The 14,361-nt window shown below is 38.5% G+C and overlaps 1 protein-coding gene across 2 annotated transcripts in view; it reads left to right on the top strand.

The window, feature by feature from the left end:
* The first annotated feature begins 3,162 nt into the window (after positions 1-3,162).
* The window catches only part of LOC121504069 (alpha-2,8-sialyltransferase 8F-like), a 30,636-nt gene continuing 19,437 nt past the window's right edge, over positions 3,163-14,361 (top strand). Inside the window, exons 1-3 of one of the 2 annotated variants that reach the window (XM_041778663.1) lie at positions 3,163-3,370; positions 9,083-9,209; positions 12,763-12,906. In XM_041778663.1, the coding sequence (XP_041634597.1) occupies positions 12,821-12,906 (86 nt within the window). In that variant the 5' untranslated portion in view covers positions 3,163-3,370; positions 9,083-9,209; positions 12,763-12,820. The remainder of the gene's footprint in view (positions 3,371-9,082; positions 9,210-12,762; positions 12,907-14,361) is intronic. The other variant, XM_041778673.1, reaches the window with a different exon arrangement.

Here is a 14,361-nt window from a genome sequence, read left to right as displayed (position 1 = left end):
GGGTGTCAAACTCAATCACAGCAGGGGCTGGATTTGGGATTCAAGTCTAACCTGAAGGCCTAACAGGGTCAACATTTAACCATCACTGTTGACCTCATTTTCACTATAATAAAATATGAAAAGAAAAAAAATCAGCATTGATGAAAAATCATTTGGAAATTTAAAAAAAGTAAAAATGAGTTAAAGGGTTAAATCTGAGACAAAAATTCCAATTTATTAGTTCAAAAGATCAGAACACAATATTAAAAATAGAAAAATCATTGTTTTTAAAGAGCAAATATATGAGGAGAAAGTTGAAATAAGTTTGAAAGGGGAAAATATGAGATCAACTTTGAGATCATGAGTCAAAATATGACTTAAGGTTTTTAATTGTGAGTCTGATAGTTCAAAATATGGGATTAAAAAGCCAAAAATTAGGGGCTGAAAATGTCAAAGTATGAGCTAGAATTCAAAATAATGACTTAAAAAGTAAAAAAATATGACTTAAATTCAAAATTGGGAGTGTAAAAGGTCAAAATGATATAATGATATAAAATGATATAAAAAGTGAAAATTAGTCATTTAAAATGTCAAAATGTGAGAAAAAAATTTGAAGTCATGTTTTAAAAGTCGAAATATTGGATTAAAAAGCCAAAGTAAGAAGTTGAAAAGGTCAAAATACGACTTAAAATTTAAAATTAGGAATCTAAAAGATAAAAATGTGACATAAAGTTCAAATTAGGAGTTGAAAAGGTCAAAGTATAAAATGAAAATTCAAAATTATAAGTTCAAGTTGTAATCTTGAGATGCAAAATTAAAAATACGAAATAAAAACAAAATAATTTCTTTCCTCCTCGTTCTTGACTTTTTATTAAATCTTTCTTACTCTTTAATTTTTCATATTTTTATGACTTAAAGATATTTTAAATAATCAAGTTGAAGTTTACATTATTATACTGGAGGAAACCTGCAGACCTTATCCTGGTGGGCTAGTTAGAATACAAATACATGTATGATCTTGCAGGCTGGATATAATCGTTCCACGGGCCAGATTTGGCCCCCGGGCCTTGAGTTTGACACCCACGGTCTAATATTATGTTCTAAATTTACAGGCTAGGCTTCAAATGTATATTTTTGCTTTTTCCCAGCAGATGGCGCCACTTCCTTGTTTTTGTTCTTTGGGGCAAAGTCAACCAGGTTTCTGCAGACCACCAGAAACATTATTCATGCTTGTGTAATGCAACCAGAAAGGTCCGTCTATATTGGTATTGATGCCAAAAATTTCAATATGTGTGTAAAATGAGAATAACTTGGACACGTGCATGCTGATTCTGACTTTAATCGAGTTCTGTGAATTGGAGTTCTGACTTTTTCTTTTAAAAGTCTCAATTCTTTTTCCCAGTCAGAATTCAAACCTTTTATAAGTACTCTGGCTTAATTCTTACAATTGAAACAAACTGATCTGAAGTCTTCTGAGTGGCCCTCGTTCTCTTCTGTAATAGGTTATTTCAGGCATGTTTGATATTTTGAATGTAAAACCTGCAGATAAGATGAGAACTATGGGCCTACTTTTATGTTGGAGCATATTTTCCTGTGTAAACTGTTTTCTGTCTGAAACCACCGTGTCAACAGCGGGCATGCCTGTCTTATTCATTACCCTCCTATCATAAATATCTGAACCAGCAGGAAACAGGCCTATGGATCTCCATCTGACAGTGAATTTTTATGCATGATTTTCTCCTGCACGATAGTGTTAAAATACATCTCAGAGTCAAGGCCAAGGCCACAGCTCCTGCTCAGTAGTAAAACATTAATGAGTCATTCCAAACAGCATGAAAAGTCTGTCTCATTCTGGGAAATCTATGTTTAGGTTTTTAGTGATGGGTCATTTGTTAACGAGTCGGTTCAAAGAGCCGGCTCTTCTAAGTAAACAATAAGAGCTGGATCCTGTCTGAGAGCCTTTTCATATCATTATTACATTACCATTTTATTTGTGTATAGATTGTGTGTCTGTGTTGTTCGATTGATTATTAGGGATGATCTTTTGTCCTCTAACACAGGCACGCCATGCATTATGGATTATTGTTTGATGGTGTAACATTAATGTTGTATTTCAGGTGTGTCATCAGCCCAGCCAATCAGTGTTACTTTTATCGACTAAAACGATGACTAAAAATGTTCGTCAACAGCCTTTTTTTCCATGACAAAAACTAGACTAACAAAAATAGATCTGTGATGACTAAAACTGACAAAAACTAAGTTTAGTTTTCATCAAGATGACTAATACTTGACTAAAATATAATTTAGTTTTTGTTGGACAATTCAAATCGTGATATTTCTCCACTGTGGGTAAATCTGTCAAAAACAATGCATCTGTATCTATTCTTCCTCTCAGCTGTAGACAGCAGGGACCCCAGGTTTAGCAGAGAACACACTACCATGAATTGGTGCCAAATTTAGGCAAGAAAATAAATACTTGGACTAAAACTAGACTACAACTAAAAAGGGTAGAAATAACTACAATGTGACTAAAACTAAAATGCATTTTATTTAAAGACTAAAATGAAGACTAAAATTAAAATTGCTGCCAAAATTAACACTGCAGCCAGTGACCAGATAACATCTGACCCATAAGGTGTTTTGGGGAGACAGTACATTTTGAAAAATAATTACATATTTTCATTAATTTTAAAAAGTGAGCATAGTTGGAGTAAAATACCTGCTAAAATATCAGTCATATGTTATAACATTGCTAAAACTGGCAGGTCAAATGAAGCCAAACTGGTACCTGAATGAAGAGCCCTTTGGGAGCTGAAAGAGCCGGCTCTTCTTGCTGAGCAGAGCCAAATGATCCGGATCACTGAAAAGTGCCGAAATTTCCATCACTACTGGTTTGATTGTAATGAAGAAGTAAGAGAACAAATGCATGTATATCAGTCATAGTTGAAATCATTGATAATATGGCTGATTTTATTAACAGATAAAGAACCGTTTGGAGCTGAAAGAATCGGCTCTTATTGTGGTGAACTAAATGATCCGGATCAGTAAAAGGAGCTGGATAATCAGTGGGATGAAGCTGTGTTGAAACGTCACTGGGTTGTCCGATGGTTTGGAACGCACCATTTCTGAGGTGCGCGCGGATGAGTGTAGGTTTACATGACGTCACAGGACTCAGTTGGATGTCTGCAGCTGAGAGGAGGAGAACACGCCGACCTGCACGTGTTTGGAATGGAACCAGGACAACTTAGACAAGTTACCAGACCCGACAACCGACCCAGAATCACGGACGTAAAAGAAACCAGGTCTTAAATCTCTGTTTATCCCCCAACAAACACAAACCGAGCTCCACCGGGACCTACCGTCCGGAGTGAACGAGGCTGGAGGCGTGCAGGTGAGTTTAAACTCAGGTGTCTCCTGTCATGAAAGCAGTCCCTTCTTTAAACCGTCCGTCTGTTTTCCCTGGGTTCGGTTTAACGTCTGGACTAGTTCCTAGCTTTGATCTGCCCGGGACTAGAGCAGCGGTTCTCAACCTTGGAGGAGGTCACCAGATGGCTTTAGAAAAATAGGAATGTTTTCAAAATGACCCTGTAGCCACTTTACACCAATTTTACCTAAAGTTAACCCATTTTCATCACTTTTTAACACCAAATTTGTGAATCATCACTTTTGCTACTTAAAACCCTTTTTGTCCATTTTCCACCACTTTTTTCTGCCTGGTTTTGCCGTTTTTAAACCAATTCTTGCCCCTTTCTGCTTATTGTTGCCTTATTGACCCATTATTGCCATTATTTGCCACTTTTTAAACCCTCTTTTTCCCATTTTAACCACAGCTAGACCATTTTTGCCAGTTTATATTAATTCCACCGTCCCATTCCACCTAACTTCCAAAATCTTTTTGCACTTTAAAGCCATTTCAGTCCCTTTTTAATCCCCTTTACCACTTTTTGTGTGCGTTTTTGCCACTTTAACCCATTTTTGGTTATTTTTTGCCACTTTTATCTAATTTTGGCTGCTTTTAACCCATTTATGTTATTTAGATATCCAATTTCACCACCTTTTCCACCATTTTTTTTGCCATTATTTACCATTTTTTCCATTTTTAACCCATTTAATTAGGTTTTTTTTAAACAAAAGTTTTCATTTTTAAGAAGGCCATTGACTACACAAATGAATGAATAAAGATATTTGTTTCTTTGATAAGAGTGGTTATTATTCAGGTCAAATATAAAATATGGTTTTCACAGCTTAACTTTACAATGGACCATGATTTTGCTGACCTCTATGGGCCCCCAGTTTGGCTGGGTCCCACAAACCTCCATCTTTATCCCTCCTCATGGGCGGCCTTGTCTCCACATGACTATTCCTGAATGTTCATGACTGTGTCCAACCACCTTCAGGTCCAGTGGGGGTCCCCGGTCTCTGGCACCTTTATTTTGGGGGTCGCAGGAGGAAAAGGTTGAGAACCCCTGCTCTAGAGGATCTACTGGAGGATTCATCCAAACATTAAAGAGGCATGACTGAGCTGCATTTTACAACAGCCTGTAAGAGCCGCTCTTAAAGATACAACCCTCAGATAAATGGAGACTTAAATTTGTGAGAAATACCTTTCAGAATCTTTGGGATTAAAAAGTAGAAAATAACCTTAGAATAATTCCTTATGAGGCCATTCACCTTGCTCAGGTACCTCAGCAGAGTTTAGCAAAATTATTCTTTAACTGTTATTGAGCAGTGAATAATCCTGTGTAGACAGCTAGAAGGTAAACTGCTCCAGAGGAATAATCCTTCTTTTAGTCTGGGCTGGTTTCTTAAGTAGATGTGACAAATGTTGGTAAGTGAGCGTCAGAGAGGTTCGTGGTTGGTTCTGCATGGACTGTTATCAGTGTGAAGCTATGGCGTAGCCACAGCTGAAAAAAAAGTCTGTATTATTAACATTTTTCTCTCAATGTAGGTTGATGTTTTTTTAAAGTTGTTTTTAAGAATAGCATTTTTTGTTCTGGAACACAGGTGTCAACTCAAGGCCCAGGGGCCAAATCCGGCCCCCAAGATGATCTCATATTTCTGTTCTAACTGGCCCATCAGTCTGAGGTCTGCAGATTTCCTCAAGTATAAAAATGTGAACTTAGCCTGATGATTTAAGATCTCCTTGTTAAGTCACAAAATCTGAAAAAGTAAGGGGTAAAAATATTTAGATAAGCAGTCAGGAATGTGGGAAAAGAAATTAGTTCGTGTTTTAATTTCACATTTTCAATTTAGCATGGGGTGGGTAAAAATATTGGTTAATCGATGCATTGCAATATTTCTCCCCCCAATTCAATATCGATTCAGCAAATCCTCTGAATCGGTTCACCTCCTGGCCAGTGGGGGTCGCTGTGCGTGTGATTCGCATTGTATGGCCGGAGGCCGCACTCCACCAAACAACAACCGACCATAACCATGTTATGTGAGGTTTATCACAATTTCCAAGAGGAAAGAAATATTATTTAAGTTTACATGCACTTTACTTTTTACTTTTTTACTCCATATGCACAAATAAGTTATTATTGTGCAAATTTTTATTTTCAGATGTTTTATTGCTCAAAAATGTGAGGTGACTTACCACCTATGTTCACATGGCCATGAAAATAATTATTAAAAAATTGTCAACAGATTATTTGTGTATTTCTACTTACTGAATCGTCATTGAAGCATTTAAATCAATATCAAATTGAATTGATATCGAATTGAATCGCAACCTCACGAATCGAAATCGAATCGTGAGGTTCTTAACGATACCCAGCCCTAATTTAGCATCTCACAATTAGGACTCAAACTTAAGATTTGACTTTAATTTCATACTTTGAGCATTTCAACTCATGATTTTGACTTCTCATATTATATTTTGATCTTTAAGAGTCATAATTCTAACTTTTAAGTCATATTTTGACCTTTTAAACAAATATTTTGTATTTTACCTCATGTTTATGTCTCCAAACTTTGACTTCATAATCCCATAGTTTGACCTTTTAGACTCACAATTTAAAATTTTGAATCATATTTTGACTTTAATTTCATAATTAAAAAAATATTTCATATTTTGACCTTTTAAACTCATGATTTTGGCTTCTTTCTAATATATTTGCCATTAAAAAACATTATTTTTCAATTTTATGTTTTTGGCTTTTTGAACTGATAAATTTACTTTTGTCTAATTGTGAGCCTTTAAATTATCTTTTAACCTTAAATGTCAAAATCTTTTATCATCAGTGCTAAGTTTATTTTTTCATATTTTATTTCCAGTGAAAAGAGGTTGACAGTTTGTGGTTAAAAAGGTGACCCTGTTATGCCCTCAGATTAGACCTGAATCCAGAATCCGGCCCCTGCTGTGATTAAGTTTGACATTCCTGATCTAGATGGGCAGAACTGAAGATGGACAGACTTGCACAATTAAAAAGAAGCTAACATTAACATTAAACTGTATTCAAGAAGTTAAATTAAAAATAGAATCAATAAAACGTTTTAACCACAAAAACTGTTAGAAATTAGACCTGTATAAAATCAGAGCAGGGGTTTGTGGAGGAAGTGTAAGTTCTTCATGAATCTGTATCAGCGTGTGTTTTAAGGTCCCAGCTCAAACATTAGAGTTTCCAGAAATAAAGATCCATGTCCTGAAACTGTAACTGGTGCTGCTGCTGGCCTGACATGACCAACAGGTACAGGTGTGTGACGTCTGCTGCACCGTCTGATCGTCTCTGATCTCTCTTATTGTATGACCGTATGGGCTTCAGCTTCAGCCTCTGCTACAGATACGTGATATTACTGTCATGATGATAGCATCAGCAGATCAGCTGTGACTGCATGTGCCACAGGTGGTACAGGGACATCATTATTTATACCTCAGAGACAAAAGGAGAGTCTGATATGTGGACGACTTCCTCATGCACAGATGAGAACGTGACTGATGATGGGAACCAGCTGGACCACATAGCCAAGCACAATGCCTAAGAAGTATGAAAACAATACTTCACCTATAGGTCACTATCCTGTAATCAATGATGTTGGTGTTTTTAAGACTCAAAGCATTTTGTTAAAGGATTGAATGAAACGCCTGCAGGGCTGCACCCTCTGCTCGCCTGCTTGCACATGCATACAGATAGACGTGGGTTTTAAACACCTGGAGGTATCGTTAGCCTCATAGCATAACTGCCTACGTCATTTTTTGGCCAGACTGTGATCTCTGCCTAACTCTACTCCCTAAAGCCGCTGATTCATTGTGTGACTTATGCTATGAGGCTCATGATGCACGACCTAGAACTTCAGCCCTTAAAACTAACAATTTAAAGTTTGAGGATGAACAAATGAACACATTTTAGTGTTCAGCTGATGGTCTGTTGTCCAGCACATACCTGCCAACACTCCCGTATTCCTTGGCCAACTCCCCCCACTTCCTGTTTTGCCATTTCTTCTAGGAAACTCCTGTAATTTTCATAACTCTACTAGAAATCTGCTAATTCATCATCAGAATCATGTCTTTTGTACACCGCGTTCCACATTATTATGCAAATGATATTTTTCTCTGATTTTTCCTAAATATTAATGCAAATGACAGTCAGAATATTTTTCAAGTCATCAGCCGTTAGAGCATAATTCAAATGTTTTTGAACAAACTTCATAATGACAAAAATTATTTTTTTAAAAAATAAAAACCTCAAAATGCACTGTTCCACATAATTAAGCACAACAGCTTTTTAAAACATTTTATAGGTTGTAAAGAACTGAAAATGGTCATTTGTAGAAATTGCAGCATCAGGGGGTCATATTTACTGAAATCAAAGCTATTTCAATCAAAAACATCTGAACAGGCCAAGTTCCATGTTAACATAGGAGCCCTTCTCTGATATCACCTTCACTATTCTTCATCCATTGAACTTGTGAGTTTTTGGAGAGTTTCTGCTAATTTTTTTTTTTTTTTTTTTGCAGGATGTCAGAATATCCTCCCAGAGCTGCTGTTTTGATGTGAACTGCCTCCCACCCTCATAGATCTTTAGCTTGAGGATGCTCCAAAGGTTCTCAGTAGGGTTAAAGGTCAGGGGAGGATGGGGGCCACACCATGAGTTTCTCTCCTTTTATGCCCATAGCAGCCAATGACACAGAGGGATTCTCTGCAGCATGAGATGGTGCATTGTCATGCATGAAGAAAATTTTGCTACAGAAGGCACTGTTCTTCTTTTTGTACCATGGAAGAAAGTGGTCAGTCAGAAACTCTAGATACTTTGCCGAGGTCATTTTCACACCTTCAGGGACCCTAAAGGGGCCTATCAGCTCTCTCCTCATGATTCCGGCCCAAAAATGAGTCCGCCCCCTCCTTGTTGACATCCCGGCCTCATTGGGACATGGTGGCCATCCACCAACCATCCACTACTCCTCCATCTGGACCATCCAGGGTTGCACGGCACTCATCAGTCAACAAGACTGTTTGAAAATGAGTCTTCATGTATTTCTGGGCCCACTGCAACCGTTTCTGCTTGTGAGCATTGGTTAGGGGGGGCTGAATAGTAGGTTTATACATGACTGCAAGCCTCTGGAGGATCCTACACCTTGAGGTTGGTGGGACTCCAGAGGCACCAGCAGCTTCAAATACTTGTTTGCTGCTTTGTAATGGTATTTTAGTATCTGCTCTCTTAATCTGATGAATTTGTCCATCAGAAACCTTCCTCATTATGCCTTTATCTGCAGGAACCCGTCTGTGCTCTGAATCAGACACAAATTTCTTCACAGTACGATGATCATGCTTAATTTTTCCTGAAATATCGAATGTTTTTATTCCTTGTCCAAGGTATTACACTATTTGACACTTTTCAGCAGCAGAGAGATCCTTTTTCTTTCCCATATTGCTGAAACCTGTGGCCTGCTTAATAATGTGGAACATGTGGAAAAGTGCATTTTGAGGTTTTTATTTTTAAAAAAATAATAGTTATCAATATGACGTTTGTTCAAAAACATTTGAATTATACTCTAACTGCTGATGACTTGAAAAATATTCTGACTGTCATTTGCACTGATATTTAGAAAATCAGAGAAAAACATCATTTGCATAATAATGTGGAACGCGGTGTATGTTTCTCAGAGGAGAACATCTACATAAAATCTCATCCCTCTGCTGCTGTGACCTGGCAACCCACGACCTGACTGAAGGAGTGAGCTGAGCTCTGCACGAGCGAAAAGACCAGAGAAGAGCTACATAGAGGAGGAAGGTAATGACAGGACAGGACCGCTTCATTTTTTGGCCACTTTTCTGTCTCTAAAATGTATGATGGTTGTATTTGTGCCTGATGTTGCTGTTGCAGCATGTAGGGTCATTAAGAACCTTTAGAGCAGGGGTCTCAAACTCAATCCCAGCAGGGGCCGGATTCTAGATTCAGGTCTGACCCGAGGGCCTAACAGGATCACCTTTTTAACCCTGAACTATCAACCTCATTCCACCAGTAATAAAATATGACAAAAACAAAAAACTTTCCACCAGTGATAAATGATTTTGAGCTTAAAGTCTCATAATCTGAGAAAAGTAAATTTATTCAAAAAGGTCAGTACATGAAATTAGAATTAAAACATAATGTTTTTTTAAAGGCGAATATATTAGAAAGAAAGTCAAAATTGTGAGTTTAAAAGGTCAAACTATGGGATTAAGAAGTCAAAGTTTGGGGTTGAAAATATGAGATAAAATACAAAATAATTAGTTAAAAAGGTCAAAACATGACTTAAAAATTATAATTATGAATCTTAAAGCTCAAAATACTATATAAGAAGTCAAAATTATGATTTAAAATGATTAAAATACAAAATAAAAAGCCAAAATCCCAAGCTTGAGTCCTGTTTGTGAGATGCAAAATTGAAAATGTGAAATTAAAACACAAATTCATTTCTTTTCCCACATTCCTGACTTCTTATCTAAATACAGTCATGGACGAAAATGTTGGCACCCCTTGATTTTTTCCAGAAAATACATCATTTCTCCCAGAAATTGTTGCAATCAACAAATGTTTTGGTATACATGTGTTTATTTCCTTTATGTGTATTGGAACAACACAAAAAATCAGAAGGAAAAAGACAACATTGACATAATTTTATATAAAACTCAAAAAATGGGCCAGCTTTGGCCCCTGGACCTTAAGTTTGACACCCCTGCTTTAGAGCCTTTCTTATCACAGACTCACCTCAGAAAACAGAACCGAGGTGGTTTTAAACTCTGACTGCTGTGGACGTGAAGCACTGCTGGGAACAGACACACACTTAAGGCAGTTATTATAGATATTCACTCATCACACATTACGGCCTTTATGACTGGAATTAAAGCATTCATGGCTGTTTTTAAATACCCAGAGATACGGTACTACCACACTACTGCCCATTCCTATCAGAAGGTTAAAGGTTACGACTGGAAATGCCGTGTTGCTATCTGTCAGATTTCCAGGCAGTTTGTAGGAGTATTGTTGGTGTTAATCTGGATGTGAATTTCCCACTGAACTGTTGTGTTCCAGCTCAAAGGACCTTAAAAATGTTTGACTGTAAGGAAGAGACTGTTTCCTCTGGTTAAACTGGTTTTGAAGAATGATATCAGCTCAATAGGTGGTCTGCTAACAAAGAAAAAATGACAAGAGATCATCAACTACAATCTGTCTTATTGTAAGTCACATACACAATGAAACTACTTAATAAAAACCATCTTCAATAATCTGGAAGGATTTCTCACAGATGGAAATAAATGGAGACAGGAAACAAGGAAAAAGCTTTAAAAACATGTCAAAAGGAAATTTTAATTTCACTCGCTCAGCTCAAATCTCTGATTAGATCTGAGTGGAAAGGCACAGGTGAGTAACGCTTTATCAGCTCTGAAACCCCACCCACACACGTGTAACGGTGACTCAGAGCAGTGTTAATTTCCTCGACTAAAACTATGACTAAAAAAGTTTGTCAACAGCCCTTTTTTCTGCCTCTCAGCTGTAGAAAGCAGGGACCCCAGGTTTGACAGAGAGCAGAGAACACACTACCATGATTTGGTACCAGATTTAGGCAAGAAAATAAATGCTTGGACTAAAAGTAAAGACTAAAATATTACTTTTTATGGACTAAAACTAGATTAAAATGTGAGTTTTCATCAACTAAAACTGAGAAGGGTGGAAATGACTACAGTGTGACTAAAACTAAAATGCAATTCATTTAAAGACTAAAACTAAAATCAAAATTAGCTGCCAAAATTATCACTGGAGGAGAGTCAAAGAGGGCTCCTCACAGAGGAAGAGGAGAGTCAGAGAGGGATCCTCACAGAGGAAGAGGAGAGTCAGAGAGGGATCCTCTCAGAGGAAGAGGAGGGTCAGAGAGGGCTCCTCACAGAGGAAGAGGAGAGTCAGAGAGGGCTCCTCACAGAGGAAGAGGAGGGTCAGAGAGGGATCCTCTCAGAGGAAGAGGAGAGTCAGAGAGGGCTCCTCACAGAGGAAGAGGAGGGTCAGAGAGGGATCCTCTCAGAGGAAGAGGAGGGTCAGAGAGGGCTCCTCAGAGGAAGAGGAGGGTCAGAGAGGGATCCTCTCAGAGGAAGAGGAGAGTCAGAGAGGGCTCCTCAGAGGAAGAGGAGGGTCAGAGAGGGATCCTCACAGAGGAAGAGGAGAGTCAGAGAGGGATCCTCACAGAGGAAGAGGAGGGTCAGAGAGGGCTCCTCACAGAGGAAGAGGAGGGTCAGAGAGGGCTCCTCAGAGGAAGAGGAGGGTCAGAGAGGGATCCTCACAGAGGAAGAGGAGGGTCAGAGAGGGCTCCTCACAGAGGAGGAGGAGAGTCGGAGAGGGATCCTCACAGAGGAAGAGGAGGGTCAGAGAGGGATCCTCACAGAGGAAGAGGAGGGTCAGAGAGGGCTCCTCACAGAGGAAGAGGAGAGTCAGAGAGGGATCCTCACAGAGGAAGAGGAGGGTCAGAGAGGGCTCCTCACAGAGGAAGAGGAGAGTCAGAGAGGGATCCTCACAGAGGAAGAGGGGGGTCAGAGAGGGTTCCTCACAGAGGAAGAGGAGGGTCAGAGAGGGCTCCTCACAGAGGAAGAGGGGGGTCAGAGAGGGATCCTCACAGAGGAAGAGGGGGGTCAGAGAGGGCTCCTCACAGAGGAAGAGGAGGGTCAGAGAAAGAGGGATATTTTCAGCATGACATCATTTTCAACAGATTTTGGCTTTAAAAGTTGAGTATGGCAGATGTAACAAATGTCTTTGAATATATTAGGCCTTTATTTCATCTGTAAATTTTGACTTTAATCCATTGTTCATACTGACTACAACAAAGGAGGGACACTATAAAATATATATAGAAATAAGTCAATGATTGTCAAATCTCATGAAGAATGCTTCTCCAGCTGTTTTCCATTGGTACCACTTCCTTTTCCAGCTCTTTCGTACCCTGTCCCTACTTTTTTGAGATATGTTGCTGCCATCAAAGTCAAAATGAGCTTATATTTTCATGAAATGTTAAAATGTCTCAGTTTAACATCTGATATTTTGTTTATCTTCTGTTGTGAATCAAATATGGGTTTATGAGATTTGACAATCTTTCTTTTTAATTTAAATTTTACAGTGTCCCATTTTTTTTGAGAATTGGGTTTGTATTTCAGCTGTAAATTTAGAGCATTTATTCTAAGTCAAAGAAATGTTGATTTAGATAGATGTTGGATGTTTCACTGATCTCTAAGAGGTTTAGAGATTGCATAAAGATGAGCTGACAGGTAATGAATGTTTATTGCTGTAATAACTGACTCAGTTATCTCTACCGCTGCAGACTTTGACCTCTACATGTGATTTACCCGGCAAGAGGAACAAGTTGGACATCAGGAGGTATGAGGGGACAGATCGTCTCTCTGCTGGTGACTTTCCTTTTGGGGGGCCTGGTTACTAATGTCTTCTGGTACAGCTCCCAGGACGGGTAAGTGTCTGAATAATTCTGGTTCCATTCCAACAGAAAGATAGGTGTGGTTGAACTTTGATCACAAAGCCTGAAAGAGATGATGACTGAGCAGCAGAGATGGGAAAAAGACTTAAAGTCAAGTCTCTTATGGTTTAAATAAAAAAGACTAGAGATCAGATCCTGTATTTTTGTCTTTTATGAGGACGTCATGTCAGAAAAGCAACAAATATCTCGTCCTGTCTTGGCCACCAGTCTGTCAACACTACAAGTGTGATCCCGGCCAATAGTATGCTGTAATTATGACATTAGCTGCTGAAATTAGGTAATCTGTTTTAGGGCTGAAGTCTAAATGATCCTGATGTTATATAAGAGTTTCACAGTGTTTATTAACTGACAGAGTTTAATGTTTGTTTCACACAAACAGGAAGAAGTGAGGATAATGGTCTGTATGTCATTTCTTCATTTAATATTTGATTGATAATTGAATAAGAAATAATGAAAAAATGGTTCATTTTCTTGTTTTGATTTCTGAAACAAAATCAAATAAACAGGAAATGATGCGTCTTTTTAACTTTTGCTATAAATGTCGGGATCAGAGAATATAATATGAAAAAACAGGCGTAAGCTTGTTGTCTGATTTCAGTATTAATTTGTGTAACCTGGTGCAGGTGTTGTGCTCAGAAAAGCATCCTGAGAATCACATGCCCATAGCTGAGGAGTTCATGCTTCCTGGAATGATATATGGAACACAAACACCGAGCAAGTTAAGTCACGTTCCCACTCTTGTGCTCCTTCGTTTGCATTCGTGCCATACTTTGGTTCACCTTGTCCTTCCGTGCCAGAGCCAGGGAAGCATGCCGCGCCCAAGCACGGAAGAGTGTACTCATGGCCAAATGTACTGGACTTTTAGGCTCAAACGTTCCCAGGCACAGTACAGATTGCCTAGTGTGAGTGCGCCTTAGCTTGGTGCCGGCGTTTGTGTTCCCGTATATCATTCCAGGAAGCAAGAACTCCTCAGTGATGGGCATGTGATTCTCAGGATGCTTTTCTGAGCACAACACCTACGCCAGGTTATGCAAATCAATATTGCGATCAAATTGACTGCTTGTTATGTGGAAATAAACGTATTGGCTCGAGAGGAAGATTCAGAAACTTCACAGAGACATGAAGACTGGGTGTCTCTCTCAAGAATTTGACTTGCAGCTGCGGTCATTGACAAATGCACAGGCCACATTGACAAGACAAAGAATGCATACATTGAAAGTAATTTATACACTTGATGCCTGATCCAGGGAGTCACCCCATGTGACCACTTCCATAAAAGAACATTCCTTCACCACTGTCACATTATTCATATATAAAACACAATATTGTCTCACTAACACTGCTTACAGCTGTTTTTCATATTACATTCTTTGATCCCAACATAAATAACAAAAGTCAAAAAGATGCATCATTTCCTGTTTATTTGAT

Source organism: Cheilinus undulatus, linkage group 3, assembly GCF_018320785.1.
Source record: "Cheilinus undulatus linkage group 3, ASM1832078v1, whole genome shotgun sequence".
In the NCBI taxonomy this organism is placed as follows: Eukaryota; Metazoa; Chordata; class Actinopteri; order Labriformes; family Labridae; genus Cheilinus; species Cheilinus undulatus.
Note: the sequence above shows the minus strand (reverse complement) of the source record. Positions and strands in the feature narration are given on the sequence as shown.